Here is a 14480-nt window from a genome sequence, read left to right as displayed (position 1 = left end):
GTATAGTAGAAGGGTGGCACCCCAAGGGGAGGGCTGTTAGGCAGTGGTGGGGCTGTTTTGGTGAGGAGCTTGGGAACAATGTTCCCAGCAACAATAGTTCAGACTTGGAGCTCAGCTGCTAAAAGAAGCCTTGGGCTGGACTTGTGGTTGGGGGGCTCCAAGCAGGGGAGCTCTGTGTTCTGAAAGGCCTGGGAGGGGCTGGGCTGGGTTCAAAGATAAAAAGTGGGGACACTGGACCAGGGAGGGGGCTGTAGGAGAGAATTAGGGGGCAGCTGGCTGTCTTTGTCACCCCTTCCAACAAGCCTGACTCTTGCAAATACTTGTGGCTGCTGTAAATAGGGTAGGCAGTGCCTACTCTGATTCCTGCTCTTGGGTGGGGGGGTTCCCAGTCTGTGGTTGGGCTAAGGGTCTAACCCTCCTCCATGCAGCCCCTTGGACTTGTGCCAGTTAGGTTCCATCTCATCCAAGTGTGGGTGTCATGATCTTGTAGCCCCTAACATGATAACCTCCCTCCCAAAGTGTCCAGTTGTCCATGGGTTGAAGTTCAGGTTCTTCTGGGCTGACCTAAGCCTCCAGCCTGTTTCTTCACTTTTCCCAACTTGACTTGTACCAGCACCCCACAGGCCTCTCCTGTCTGCAAGAGGGACCCTCACCCCTTAAAGCAGATCCCAATGTCTCCTCTTCCAGGCAACCCTCCCTACCACACTAGTCCATTTTCTCTCAAGAGTCAGGAGTGTCTGGTCCAGGTCTGTCTAGCAACCTCGCCTTGTCCCCCAAGTCTGGGAGGTGCCTGCACATACAGCATTTACAGGCCATCTTTTCCGGTTTTCCCTGTGCCTGGGGGTAAAGTCCATGGACTGATACTGGCAAACCTCCCAGTTACTAAGAATTCAACTGAGGGGCAACCTTGACCTGGATGGCAGGGTGCCTAGGACTGAGACTGGGGTTCCCATCACTGCAACCTCTGGGTGCCCAGAGGTTCACCCTTGTGCTCCAGACCCTGGCCCACTAGAAGCCTCCACACATGGGTACATGCCACCTCCTTGCCCCACCCTAGGCACAGACTCCTTGGAAGACAGGGTGGTGTGTGTCACCCCAGCCTGAACTCTGCTGAGACCTTCAGTCCCTGAACCCCACCAAACAGACACTTCCAGACCACCTCCATAGCTCCAGGTTCCTTCATAGCACTGGCCAGTCTCAGATTGTGCTTGTAGTCACTACCATGTCTCTAGCAGACTGTGGCTGCGAGGGGGCAAAGCCCATCCACACAGGTGGTGCTCAGCATTTGCTGAGTGACCGTGTGAATGCAGGATGGTCTGGGAGGCTGTTCCAGCTGGAGTCCTTAGAGCCCATGAGCCCCCCCGGGGTGGAGCAGGACCCACTGGGTGCATGTTGGGCAGGTGGGTGAGTTATGGGGGCCCCTCAGGTCCCCAGTGCTCGACAGTCTCCTAGGTCTGGGCCACCCACCCCATTCCTCCCGTTCAGGAGGTGTGTGATGTGTCAGCATTGTGCATCTGTCCACAAAGCTGTGCCCAGAGGCACCAGCCCCAGGGACCTGTCACTGGCTGGTGTTGCTATGTGGGGTCTTGTCAGTGCCACCTGTTGGCAAGGTGAGGGGCACAGGAGTGCCCTGGGTCCCCCTGCCTGGAAGATCTGAGGGAGGGCTGGGCCCTCCTGGAGACCCCTACCCAGCGCTCTCCTGCAGTGCAGTGCTAGGCTGGGAGGTCCCTGATGCCCCTGGCCCAATCTTGGCTGGTAGGTCTTTCCCCACCCCAGGGAGCTCGGTGGGTCCGCCCCTAAACTCCATCCCAGCCCAAGGGGGTTGTCTAGGATTCCATGGGTGCTGGGGAGCCTAGATGGCAGCATCCTGTTCCCACTCGCTTGGCCCGGCCCTGTGGCTAAGGAAGACGGGTTTCTGGCAATGACAGGACCAGGCTGCCTCCATGGGCAAGCACTGGGACTTTTAATACACAGTATGACACTCGCGACAACAGGAAGGGTGGGCAGGAATGTAGGCCGGAACATTCCATAGTCCAGGGACGGCTGGTTGTTTGGAAGCACGTTGTTGTGTTTCTCCAGAATACTCAGTAGTAAGGCCGTCGGGGGTTGTTCTGAGGTGAAAAAAACAAAAAAGGGGCAGGGCTGATGCTAAAGGTCTCCAGTGCCTTCCACCCAGAGCCCAGAACCTTCCAGAGCCGGGTTAGCTGAGGTCACGTCCTCGCGTGGAGGGCAGGAGGGCTCAAGCGCAGAGGGTGAGACTGGGGGCTGCTGCGGAGACCCTGTCTAGCTGGAGTGGGGAAGGAGGCACAGGTGTCACCCGGGTGTCTACCACCCCCTACAGCGAGTGAACTGGGTACCTTGGTGGGACACAGATGGACCCCCCCCCACACACAGTTGCAGCTCAGTTAGGGACACACGCACCAGTGGGTTGGGCCGGAAGCGGTAGGCCAGCATCATCCTCTTGCGGAAGGCCTCATACTCGTCGTCCTCCTTGGAGAGCTCGGCCGGCCGGTCAATGCCAAAGCCGGCACCGTCCACCGTGGTGGTGCCTCTGCAAGGGTGATGGGGGTGTGAGCAGGAAGGCCGGGCTGGTGCCAGGGGGAGGGGGTGCAGGGCCTGCGCTTGGGCCAGGGAGGTCTTGCCCCCTCCAGCTGGGCTCAGCAGCATGCCAATGCAGCTCTGGGGGTGGGGGCTGTGCTGGGTGACATCTGTATGGACACGTCTGCACTGTGGGCAAAGGGAGGGGCCCAGGATGGTCCCAACACCAGAGTTCACATCCCTGACTCCCAGCTCAGCAACAGGACCAGACCCAGGGCGGGCCCTCCATCTCCTTTTGCATCCACAGAAACCCCCATTCCAGGTACCGAGGACCACACTCACTTGTTGACCGGGTTCTTGATGCCCTGGCCCTCTGAGCCCAGCCCATCACCCTCCTTCCAGCCCATCTTCATCAGCATCTGGTAGCCAATGTTCTCCACCGTCAGCTTGAACTCCTTGTACTCTGAGTAGTCAGGCTCGCGGCCCTCCTGCAGGGCGAGGCAGCGGCTGTCATTCATGAGGGTCACATCTATCTCTGTTCTCAGCTCTGCCCAGAAATCCTTCTTCCCACCTAAGGCCTTACTGGCCTCCCCTGACCAGGTCCAACTCCTTGCAAACAAACCAAGCTGCTCCTTCTCAGGGTCCCCAGGGCCACACACAGCACTGAGCACCCTGGTGGCCAAGTCCAAGAGGTCACATGGGCCTCATCCACCGTAGGAAAGACTAATGGTTGATCACCAAAGAAAAGCCCTACTCTGTTACACAGAGTGCTAAACAGAGGCTGTGGTCAATGGAGTGAGCACCTTGCTGCTGTTATGTAATACAAAACAGTTTCACACACACAAAAATGGCGTGGAGCGTGCCGTGTCAGCTGCCTTGCTGTGCCAGCGCGCTGGCAGCACGGGGGGAATGTTAGGTTCTTGTTCCAGAGAGCCCATCCCATGGGGGCTTCTGTCCAAGAAACATTTTGCCTATAAACTACACTTACTGGGCCCTGATGAAAGAATTTCCCTCAAGCCCCGGAAATGTGTCTGAAGCCGCAGCTGAGCTGCTATTTGCTAATTCCCCACACAGACAGCATGTCATAGACAGATGCCTCCTGTGAATGAGGGGGGCACGCGGCTGCCACAGGCACCCACTGTGAGGGGGGCAGCAGGAAGCAGACGCCAAGCAGGCTGCCTGCTGGATGGGCCTGGAGCAGGGGCTGTGCTGAGACCCTGCAGGCTCACCTTCAGGGCCTTGAAGGTCTCCATGAACTTCTCCAGCTCATCCGGCGGCAGGAAGTCCCCAATGAAGTGCTTGCCCCTGCCCATCTGTGTCAGCTGCTCGGCCCACTCTGCCCAGAGAGCAGGAAAGGTGAGGACAGGAAGGAGGAGGGTGGGGAGCGGGCCGGGAGGCCCCACAGCACAGGCAGGAGTCTTGTAGGGAGTCTGGGGCCGTGGGGGAGTAAGGCGGCTGGTTGAAACCCATAAACAAGCCTCTGCTCCCCCAGGCAGCCCTGCTCAGCAGCATGTTCAAAAGCCAGTGAACACTCAGGAAACTGAGGCCCAGAGAGGCTGAGTTTCTTGCTCAAGACCATACAGGCCAGGAAGGGGCTGAAGACCCTGGTGTGTGAACGGGGCCTCCTGAGCTTCCCGCAGGCACCCCCCTTCCCTGCGACTTGTGCCCTGGCCCACCCCGAGTCTTGTCCATCTCCATGCGCCGTAGCTGGTGCTCCCAGGTGCCCAGCTCGCTGTCCACTTCCTCGTCACTGTCATAGCCATGCTGATGCTGCTGGAGCGCCTTCTCCCACAGCAGCTGCATGTCCTGCATCGCGCGCTTATGCTGCATGATCATGTCATACATCTGCTGCATCTGTGGGCAGCATACGCCAGTGAGCAAGGCTGTGCAGCACGTGTGCAGGCTGACCCCCTTGCCTCCCCCGTGCAGGTCAGGGTCTCACTTCCTGCCTTGCACCCTCTCTGTGGCAGGCACATGAGCAGGGCTTGGAGAAGGTGCTGAAGAGGCACCGAGTCCTTTGTTAGGACGTGCTCCGAGTTTCCTGAATCCCTGTGTTGATCAGGAAGGACCCCTCCCTGCCTTGCCCAGAGCCTGGGACCTGGCCTGGAACCCAGCACATCTGGGCACTATCACTGTTGGCAGAATGAGGGTGATGTGGGCTCCTGACCCCTGGGCAGGGTTAAGGGTGGTGCGACAGGGCTGCCAGCCTGGTGGCATCTGCACTGAGCTGAACCTGAGGACTCACAGGCAGGCACCCTGAGTTTCACAGGGCAGCAGCAGAGAGGCCAAGGCCTGGGCCACAGAACTCCCTGCTGAGCTGGGCCCACCCCAACACCGCTCCCACCAACTGAGCAGCCCTCACACGGGTCAGCGCACCCAGTCTAGCTAGGTCTGTCCTGAACTGGGTGCCAGAGGGAACTGGGAGGGAAACTGGAGTGGAGACTCTTCAGTCAGGAGTGGCCCAGGAGCCCTTAGTGGGTGGCATGCTGTTGATAGGGGACCTGCCTCCCTAGGAGCTTTCCCCCTGACTGGGGTGTGCCCAGCACAGGGAGGCTCAGAAAGAATATACCATGACCATGGCTGGGGTGGGACAACACCCCACCAGAGCCTTTAGAGCCCCTGCGGCCTCACCTCCTGCTGTTCTTTCAGCTGCTTCTTCTGGGCGTCTGACAGCTCTGTGACACCCACCAGACCGACGGGCTTCCCCTTCTCGTAGCCCAGCCCCTTGAGGTCCTGAACTGGAAATAAGATACAGGCTGGTCAGCAGTGGCCCTCAGGCCAGCCCTGCCCTGACATACCATACAGACTCCCTGTGTTGACACTCCCGAGGCACCCAGCACACGCGGCGGGGCCGTCCACCACAGCGGCCCATACCCCATGTCACCCATGTCACTGTGCTCTATCACGTGTGCCCAGTTTCATTTCTGCATATGTAGGAATGAAACCCCCAGGCAGGGAGGCTGCAACCCCCTTGAAGCAGATGTCAACACCACAACTCAGAGGCCCAGGGCCTCACTCAGGGTCATGCAGCTGATGGGTAACATGGCAGGGACTTTTGCAAAGCCAGAGAGCTGAGAGCTGAGATGAATGTGCACATGTGTGTGTTCAGGCACACAGGCTCTTGAAAGGAAGCCCTGCAGCAAACAGATGCCCAGTGTAGACATACAGGGTTCAGAGTCTGGCATGATACTCAGCTGTGTGGCTCAGTTAGCTCCTTCCAGGGAGGCAGCCAACTATCTTCAAAGCTACTGACATTTAATTTAGTGTCAGTTTCGGCCCTTGGCTGCAGATGCAACACTAATCCACGTGAAGATGCCGGGACAGCCCCATCTGGGTGGCGGCAGCAAGCACCCCTCGGGCAGTGGCTTTTGGGGGAGAATTCAGGAGTGGAGTGCAGAGGCCCCTCTCGGGGGTGGGAGAGTCAGGCCCTCCCACTCACCGAAGCTTGGTCTTTGCCTGCAAGAACCACCCACAGGTGCCCCCGGACCATACCACTGCACCCCAATCCCTCCTTGAAGGTTGGTGGGGGCTCTGAAGGATGTGGGGGAGCCTGTGGATAGGGCAAGGGAGCCAAGGTCTGAGGAGCCTGCTGTATGCCTGGAGTGTCCCCACAGTCCCTCTCCAATTTGGGCCACTTCACCAGTGAGCAGGCAGTGGGGGCTGCCCACACCCCACCTCAGGACTACGGGGGCCAGTAGGGCTTGAACCTAGAGCCTGTGCTTGTTCACTAGACCCCAGGAATTTGGGCTTCTTCACCAGCTGGGAGCTGGGGCCAGACCTCAGGGACATGGATCAGAGCAGCAGGCACATCTGAGCACTATTAGCTGGGAACAGGCCCTCGAGGGCAATCCCACCCTGGATGCAGGTGCTATTTAGTACCCTGTGAGCACTAGAATCATCCATCAATCGTTTTCCTCCTTGGGCCAGGGGACACTGCATAAGAGACCACCCTCAGAGCTGGATGGGCAAGGCCACCAGGTCTACCAGGTGACCCGGGTGAAGTGCCTTCCCTCTTGGCCCGTCTTTAGAAGGCAAATGTGGGTGTTGTTGGTGCCAGGGCACATATGGACTCCTTAATGTGCCTGTGCATCCAGCTCCAGTCCAGCTGGGAGTGAGGGAGGTTGAGAAGGTTTTGTTCTCGAGGCAGGCTGCAGTGGGGGGCAGTCACACAGACAGCATGATAACTGAGTCACCAGTTATCATCTATACAATGTGATGATACCCATGTGGGTTTGTGGTAGAAAATGAGAAAAAGAGGCCACACGCTGGCAGTGTGTCAGCAAGGAGACTGTGTCAAGGGGGGAGAAGTCAGAGCTAAATGTGCAAAATTGACTGTGGCTATTATTTTGGTTATCATCATGCATTTACAGAGCTTTCTGTAACAAGAGCTAATGCAATACTTTCAAGCTTAAGGGAGGTAACAGGATCCATTTATATGCTGTCTGCAAGACTCATTTTAGATGCAAAGACACCAATAGGTTGAAAGTGAAAAGACAGAAAAAGATAGTTTGTGCAAATAGTAACAGAGAGCTGGGAGGGCCATACTTGTATCAGACAAATCTGACATTAATGGAAAAAGGTTACAAGAGACAAGTTAAGGCAAAAAAGGTTACAAAAGGAAGGATATTATATATTAATAAATGTTTGATACAGAAAGATATAACAAATGTATGGGCACACCTAATGGAGCTGCATAGTGAAGCAAAAATGGACAGAGCTGAAGGAAGAAATACAGTTCTACAATAATAGTTGGGGACATCAATACATTTTTAATAATGGATAAAACATCTAGACAGAAGATCAATAAAGATATGGAGGATTGAACAATACTATAACCAACCAGGCTTAATAGACATCTATAGAACATACAACCCAGCAATTGCAGAATACAGTTTTCTCAAGTGTACATGTCACATTCTCCAGGATAGATCATATGTTGGGCTGCAAAACAAGTTTTAGTATATTTTAGAAGACTGAAATCATACCAAGTCTCTTTTCTGATCATAATGGAATGAAACTAGAAACCAGTAACAGAAGGAAAATTGGAAAACTCACAAATATGTGGAAATTAAACAGCACACTCTTAAACAAGCAAATGGTCAAAGAGTAAATCACATGAGAGATTAGAAAATACTTAGAGATAAATGAACACAAAAGCACAACATGCCAAAACCTACAGGATGCAGCAAAAGCAGTGCCAAGAGGGAAATTTATAGCTGTAAATGCTTACATTCAAAAAGAAGAAAGGTCTCCAATCAATAACCTAATCATATGCCTTAAAGAACCGGAAAAAGAAGAAAAAAACTCATAGTAGAAGGAAAGAAACAGAGATTAGAATGGAGATAAATGAAAATAGAAATACAATGGAGAAAAACCCATGAAACTGAAAGTTGTTTTGTTTTTTTTTACAGATCAACAAAATTGACAAACCTGTAGATAGAGTGCCTGAGAATAAAGGAGAGTAGACTCACTAAAATAAAAAATGAAAAAGGGGCTATTACTAATGACTTTACAGAAATAAAAAGGATAAGAGAATACTATGGAAACTGTACACACCAACAAACTGGGTAACGGGATGAAGTAGACAAATTCCAAGGAACACAAATAGCAAAACTAACTCAAGAAGAAACAGAAAATCTGAACAGACTTACAAAGATATGGAGAGTGAATGAATCATCAAAAGCCTATCAACAAAGAAAAGCCCTACCAGATGGCATCATGACTTCTACCAAACACTTAAAAGAACTGATGCTAATTTTCCTCAAACACTTCCAAAATATTGAAGGGAGGGGAAACATTTCTCATTTTATGAGCCAGTACTATCTTGATACCAAAGATAAACAAAGACACTACAAGAAAACTACAGACCAACGTTCCTTATGAATGCAGAAGCAGAAATCAGCAACAAAATACTAGCAAACTGAATATAGCCACATATTAAAAAGATTATTCATCATAACCAAGAGGGTTTTACCCCAGGAATGCAAGATGGTTTAAATTGGGTTCTGATACCAATTCTAACTGGTGTGGAGAAGTGAAAGGCAGGGGAGGCCCTCCAGCAGGCAACTCTCAGATGCCATCTGGGTATCTTACAAATCAATTCAACTGTAACACTAGTATGAGACAGTGCCAGATTCCACGGGTTAAGGGGTGGGTCACTCTTACAAGACTGCTCTCCCTTTCCCCAACTTCAGATGCCAATTGCCAAGCCCAGGTCATCACCTGTGCCTCTGACTGACTGGCTATGATTTGAAGGTTCCAATGAATCCCTCCTTGGATTCAATTAGTTGCCTAGAACAGCTCACAGAACACCGAGAAACATTTTAGGTACTAGAGCTCTGGTTTATTATAAACGGATAAGCAGGAACAGCCAGATAGAAGAGGTACACAAAGTAGGGTGTGAGGAAAGGGCCAGAAGCCTCCATGCTCTGCGTGCACCCCTCTCCCTGAATTGCCCTGTGTTCACCAACCCAGAGCTCTCCAAACCCCATACTTTTGGGTTTTTATGGAGGCTTCACTGCATACACATAATTGAGGGAATCACTGGCCACTGGTGACTCAAACTCCCAGCCTCTTTCACCTCCCTGGAAATCAGGGGGTGGGACTGAAGGCACCAATGCTCTATTCCTGGTTGGTTCCCCTGGCAACTAGCCCCCATCTTCAGGTGTTCCAAAATCACCTAATTGACAGAAGCCTGGTTATGGTGGAAAGGGGCCTGTTATAAATAAGACAACCATTTCACCTTTGCAACTCTGAAGTGATTTCAGGAACTGAGGACAAGAGTACAAATAATACAGCAAAAGGTGTTCCCTACAATAGGATGATTTATAAGAGCAACATATTTGGTCATTCAGATAACTAAAATTCATTCCTCAGATGTGTTTGGTCTTCACCCACAGTCCCTGAACACTTCACAGCCATAAAGATAAAACGGTGTCTTGTTATTAATGAAGGTGACTTTGGGACCCCACTCAAGGGCAGGAGGTGGGGGCCGGTCACCAGGAGGACCAGCCATGTGATTAAAGGGATGAACTTCCAGTCCCTCCCCACACCTCCGGGGAAGGGAGTGCGGCTGGAGGCTCAGTCGGCCCATGGCCAATGAGTAAGTCAATCATGACTATGCAATGAAGCCTCCATAAAAAAAACCCAAGAGGACAGCTTTTTGGTCCTTTCTTCCAAGAGCTCCCAGGTTGGTAAATGGGTGGAGACTGGGGAGAGTGGCACACTCTGAGAGAGAGCACAGAAGCTCCATGTCCTTCCCACACACCTTGCCCTATGTATGTCTTCATCTGGCTGTTGATTCTTATCTTTTATCATGTCCTTTAATACACTGATGGACGTATATGTTTCCCTGAGTTCTGTGAGCCATTCTAACAAATTAACTGAATGTTGAGGAGGAGGTTGCTGGAACCTCCAATCTGTGGCAGGTTGGTTGGAAGCCCCGGTGACACAGCCTGGGATCTGCAATGGTCCTCTGAAGCTGTCTCCAGATGTATAGTGTCAGAACTGAGCTGAATTCTAGGGCCCCTGCTGGTGTCTGAGAACTGCTTGTTGTTGTACCCTCACCATATACCTTGGAATTGGGTCTAAGGAACCCTTATCACTCAGGAAATTCTATGAGTTTTGGGAGCTGTGAGCCAGGAACTGTGGCTGATGACCAAATACACATAAGAAATATGTTTCGGTCATCTGAGTGACTAAATATATTTTTCTTATAGATCACAATATCACATGGTTCAGTGTAAGAAAGTCAAGCAGTGTACACACACCATAGTAACAGAATAAAGGAAAAAAACATGATCATCTCAGTTGATACAGAAAAAGCATTTGACAAAATCTAACACCCTTTTCATAATAACACTCAATCAACTAGGAACAAAAGGGGATGTCCTCAACATAAAAACGCATGGTTGACATCAAACTCAATGGGAAAGACCAAAAGCTTTCCCCCTCTAAGATCAGAAACAAGGCAAGGATACCAGCTTTTACCACTTCTACTCAACATAGTATAGGAAGTCCCAGCCAGAGCAATTAGGCAAGAAAAATAAACAAGAGGCATCCCAACTGGAAAGGAAGAAGTAAAACTATCTTGATTTGCAGATGACATGATCATAATCATATGCAGAAAAACCTAAAGAAGCTACAAAAAGACTGCCAGAACTAATAAACGAATTCAACAAGGTTGAAGGAGACAGCATCGACATACAAAAGTCAGTTGTATTTCTATACATCAGCAGCAAACGATCTGAAAAGGAAATTTAAAAAGTGATTCCACTTACAACAGAATCAAAAGGAACAAATTACTCAGGAATAAATCCATCCAAGGAGGTGTAAGACATGTACAATGAAAACTACAAAATATGTTGAAAGAAATTAAAGACCTAAATAATGGAAAGACATCCCATGTTCACAGACTGGAAGACTTAAAATATCATTAACTATTGTTAACATGTCAATATTACCCAAAGAGATCTACAGACGCAATATAATCCCTATGAAAATCCCAACAGTATTTTTTGCAGAAATGGAAAAGCCCATCTGAAACTCCATATGAAAATTCAAGGGACTCAGACTAGTTCAAAAAAGAACAAAGTTGGAGGACTCACAATCCTGATTCCAAAACCTAACTACAAAGCAATCAAAACAGTATGGTCTGGTCTAAGGATACACATACAAACCAGTATAGAAGAGAGAGCCCAGAAATAGTCCTTTACATTTATGGTCAACTGATTTTTGACAAGGGTGCCAAAACCATTCAATGGGGAAAGAACAATCTTTTAAATAAATGGTGCTGAGACAACTGGATATCTACATGCAAAAGAATGAAGTTGGATCCTTACCTTATGCATTATATAAAAATTAACTCAAAATAGATCAATGTCCCAAAACTATAAAACTCTTGGAACATGGGGACAAATCTTCATGAACTTGGATTTAGCTATGGTTTCTTAAACATGACATCAAAAACATAGGCAACAAAAGAAAAAAATAAACTGAACTTCACTGAAATTTAAAACTCTTATGCATCTAAGGATACTACCAAGGGAATGAAAAGACAACCCATCAAATGAGAGAAACTATTTGCAGATCATATATCTGAATAGGGGTTAATATCCAGACTATATAAAGATCTCCTACAACTCAACAACCAAAAGACAACCCAATTTAAAAATGGGCAAATAACTAAAATAGACTTTTCTCCAAACAAGCTATACAGAGGACCAACATGCATATGAAAAGATGCTCAACATCATTAGATATTAGGGAAATGTAAATCAAAACTACAATGTGGCTTCACTTTACACCTACTAGAACAGCTATTATAAAGAGGTAAGATATGGAGAAATTGGAGCCCATGTGCCCTGCATGAGGGAAAGTAAAGTGGTACAACTACTGTGGAAAACTTTTTGGCAGTTCTTCAAGAAGATAAACAGTTACCATATGACCCAGAGATTCTACTCCTAGTTATCTACTCAAGACTATCAAAATCAGGGATTCAAATAGTATTTATAGGATGCCCATGTTCACAGCAACATTAGCAGTAGCCAGAAGGTGGGAACAACCCAAGTGTATGTACATCAACTCATTAATGGACAACAGTGTGGTCCATCCATACAATGAAGTACTTGGCCATGAAAAGGAATGAAATTCTGACACATGCTACAACACAGATGAACCTTGAAAACATGTTCAGTGAAAGAAGTCAGCCCTACCTGATAGAGGTGAGGGAGAGGCGTCCACATCCTTTTGTACCAGCTCAGCAGGTGGGAGCTCCACCTTGTCCTCTTCAGGCCCCCACCGGCTCTTTCGCTTCCTCTTTACAGTGGCTGTGGCAGTAGGCTTTCCAGTGGCAGGTGGGGCTGGAGGGACCGCAGGTGAGAGGGCAGATGAGGTAGGGCAGACAGCAGTGGAGGGCACAGACCCCAACAGAGTTTCAGAAGGGGATCTGCGCTTCAGGCCAAGGTCGGGTGCCATGGGAATGCCTGGGGGGCCGGCCTTGGCTTTTCGGAACTCCTCCAGCTTCTGGCGGTAGTACTTATACCCTTGGCTGTTGGGTTCATACAGAAAGCTGCAAAGAAGAGTGGGGGGCACATCATTAGCTGGGCCCAAGCCCCCTCCCTGCCCCTAATTCTGGGCAGGAACAGCTTGGGCCTTGTGCAGACATGACCAGATCAGCCAGGGTGTTGTCAGGGTCGAGGTCTCCACCATGACCTCTTGCCCTGCCAGCCCTTGGTGGCTGCTGGCTCTGGTGGGCCAAGCTTGAGGAACAGCATGACATGCCTACAGCAGGTCATAATGCCATTCCTGTGAGCCCTGGACCACTCCAAACCCCCACCCTGTCTTTATCAGTGCCCATCACACCATAACTGATCCCATGCTTCAGAGGAAAGGGGCAGGCTCCCTCAGACCTTCCCTGGACTTTGCAGGCCTTCTTCCCCTGCTGTAGATGAGCACACTGATGCCTTCAAATCAAGAAATCCTGAGTTAGGAAAACAGCTGGCATCAGAAATAACAGGATTTCCCCCAACCTGAGAGCCTGGCATATCTGTGCTCCTCTCCAGGGCATCTCAAGAGCCAGCAAGACAGAGCCAAAACAGAAACACTGAATACTGGGAAGGACAGGGAGTTAGACTTTAACCCAAGGACAGAAGCCCCTGCCTTGGTGCAAGTGGCAGGTCCCCTCGGTCCCCTTCCGACTCACCACCCTGCCCCAGTCCCAAATGTGGTGCAGGTGAACCTGGGTTCCGAGGCACAAGAAGCTGTGGTTCCTTCTGCGCCTGTCAACATCTCTCAGATTTTGCACTGGTGTCCACACCAGAGGGAAGAGTAACAGCCCAGCACCATGAGGCAAAATCCGTGCATGGGTTACATGGCCCTCAACAAGAGGCTAGACTTGTACTCACGAACCTGGAGGGATGGCCACAGCACAATGCCATGCTACAAAAGCAATGTGTAGATGCTATCAAGCCCTTTTGTATAAAAGAGAGACAGCCGAAAGGAGTCCCTCAGATTGTTTTCATGTGTCTGTGTGAGAACTGGGAGAGGGGTGGAAGGAACCCCAGCCCTACTAACATCAGTACCTAGGAGGGGATAGAGGTACAGGAAGATGGTGGCAATTTCTTTGTACTCCTGGGTCATGGTACAAGCATGTACACCTGTCAGAAAACCCAGTGAGGAACATTTGTAAAAATTAAAAAAGAAAGATCATAAGATTATTAAGCCTTTAGGACATAAATTACTAATAACAGAAGTGAAAGAGGGAGCCATCACTACAGACCCCACAGACATTAAATAGATAAAGGATTACTATGAACAACTCTATGCCCACAAATTTGATAACCCAGATGAAATGGACCAATTCCTTGAAAGACACAATATGCCAAAATGCACAGAAGAAGAAACAGATGATGTGCACAGGCCTGTTTCTACTAAAGGAAGTGAATCAGTAATTGGTAACTTTCCAAAATAGAAAGCATCATCCTCAGAGGAATTCACTGGTGAACTCTACCAAATATTTAAGGATTATATGAATCCTCTACAAAACCTTTCAGAAGACAGATGGAGAGAGAATACCCCCTAACTTGTTGGATTACCGTAATAATAAAACCAGACAAAGACATTATAAGGAAAGAAAACTACAGACCAACATCTCTCATGAATGAAGATGCAAAAAAGCTCAGCAAATTTGACCCAGGAATTCCACTCCTGGGAATTTACCCTAAGAATGCAGCAGCCCAGTCTCAAAAAGACAGATGCACCCCTATGTTTATTGCAGGACTATTTACAATAGCCAAGAAATGGAAGCAACCTAAGTGTCCATCAGTAGATGAATGGATAAAGAAGATGAGGTACATATACACAATGGAATACTATTCAGCCATAAGAAGAAAACAAATCCTACCATTTGCAACAACATGGATGAAGCTAGAGGGTATTATACT

The 14480-nt window shown here is 49.6% G+C and overlaps 1 protein-coding gene across 2 annotated transcripts in view; it reads right to left on the bottom strand.

Moving 5' to 3' along the window:
* Nucleotides 1–1922: 1922 nt before the first annotated feature.
* Nucleotides 1923–14480, bottom strand: part of SUGP1 (SURP and G-patch domain containing 1) — a 37295-nt gene continuing 24737 nt past the window's right edge. Inside the window, exons 8-14 of one of the 2 annotated variants that reach the window (XM_036895661.2) lie at nt 12252–12607; nt 5170–5276; nt 4215–4392; nt 3768–3874; nt 2881–3026; nt 2422–2551; nt 1923–2111 (exon numbers count right to left, since the gene is read on the bottom strand). In XM_036895661.2, the coding sequence (XP_036751556.2) occupies nt 2085–2111; nt 2422–2551; nt 2881–3026; nt 3768–3874; nt 4215–4392; nt 5170–5276; nt 12252–12607 (1051 nt within the window). In that variant the 3' untranslated portion in view covers nt 1923–2084. Of the gene's footprint in view, nt 2112–2421; nt 2552–2880; nt 3027–3767; nt 3969–4214; nt 4393–5169; nt 5277–12251; nt 12608–14480 lie in introns of those variants that run through there. The other variant, XM_057489976.1, reaches the window with a different exon arrangement.

The sequence above is a fragment of the Manis pentadactyla genome, chromosome 12, assembly GCF_030020395.1.
Source record: "Manis pentadactyla isolate mManPen7 chromosome 12, mManPen7.hap1, whole genome shotgun sequence".
NCBI classification, from domain to species: Eukaryota; Metazoa; Chordata; class Mammalia; order Pholidota; family Manidae; genus Manis; species Manis pentadactyla.
The sequence above is the reverse complement of the archived record's forward strand: the minus strand, read 5'-3'. Positions and strand labels throughout refer to the sequence as shown.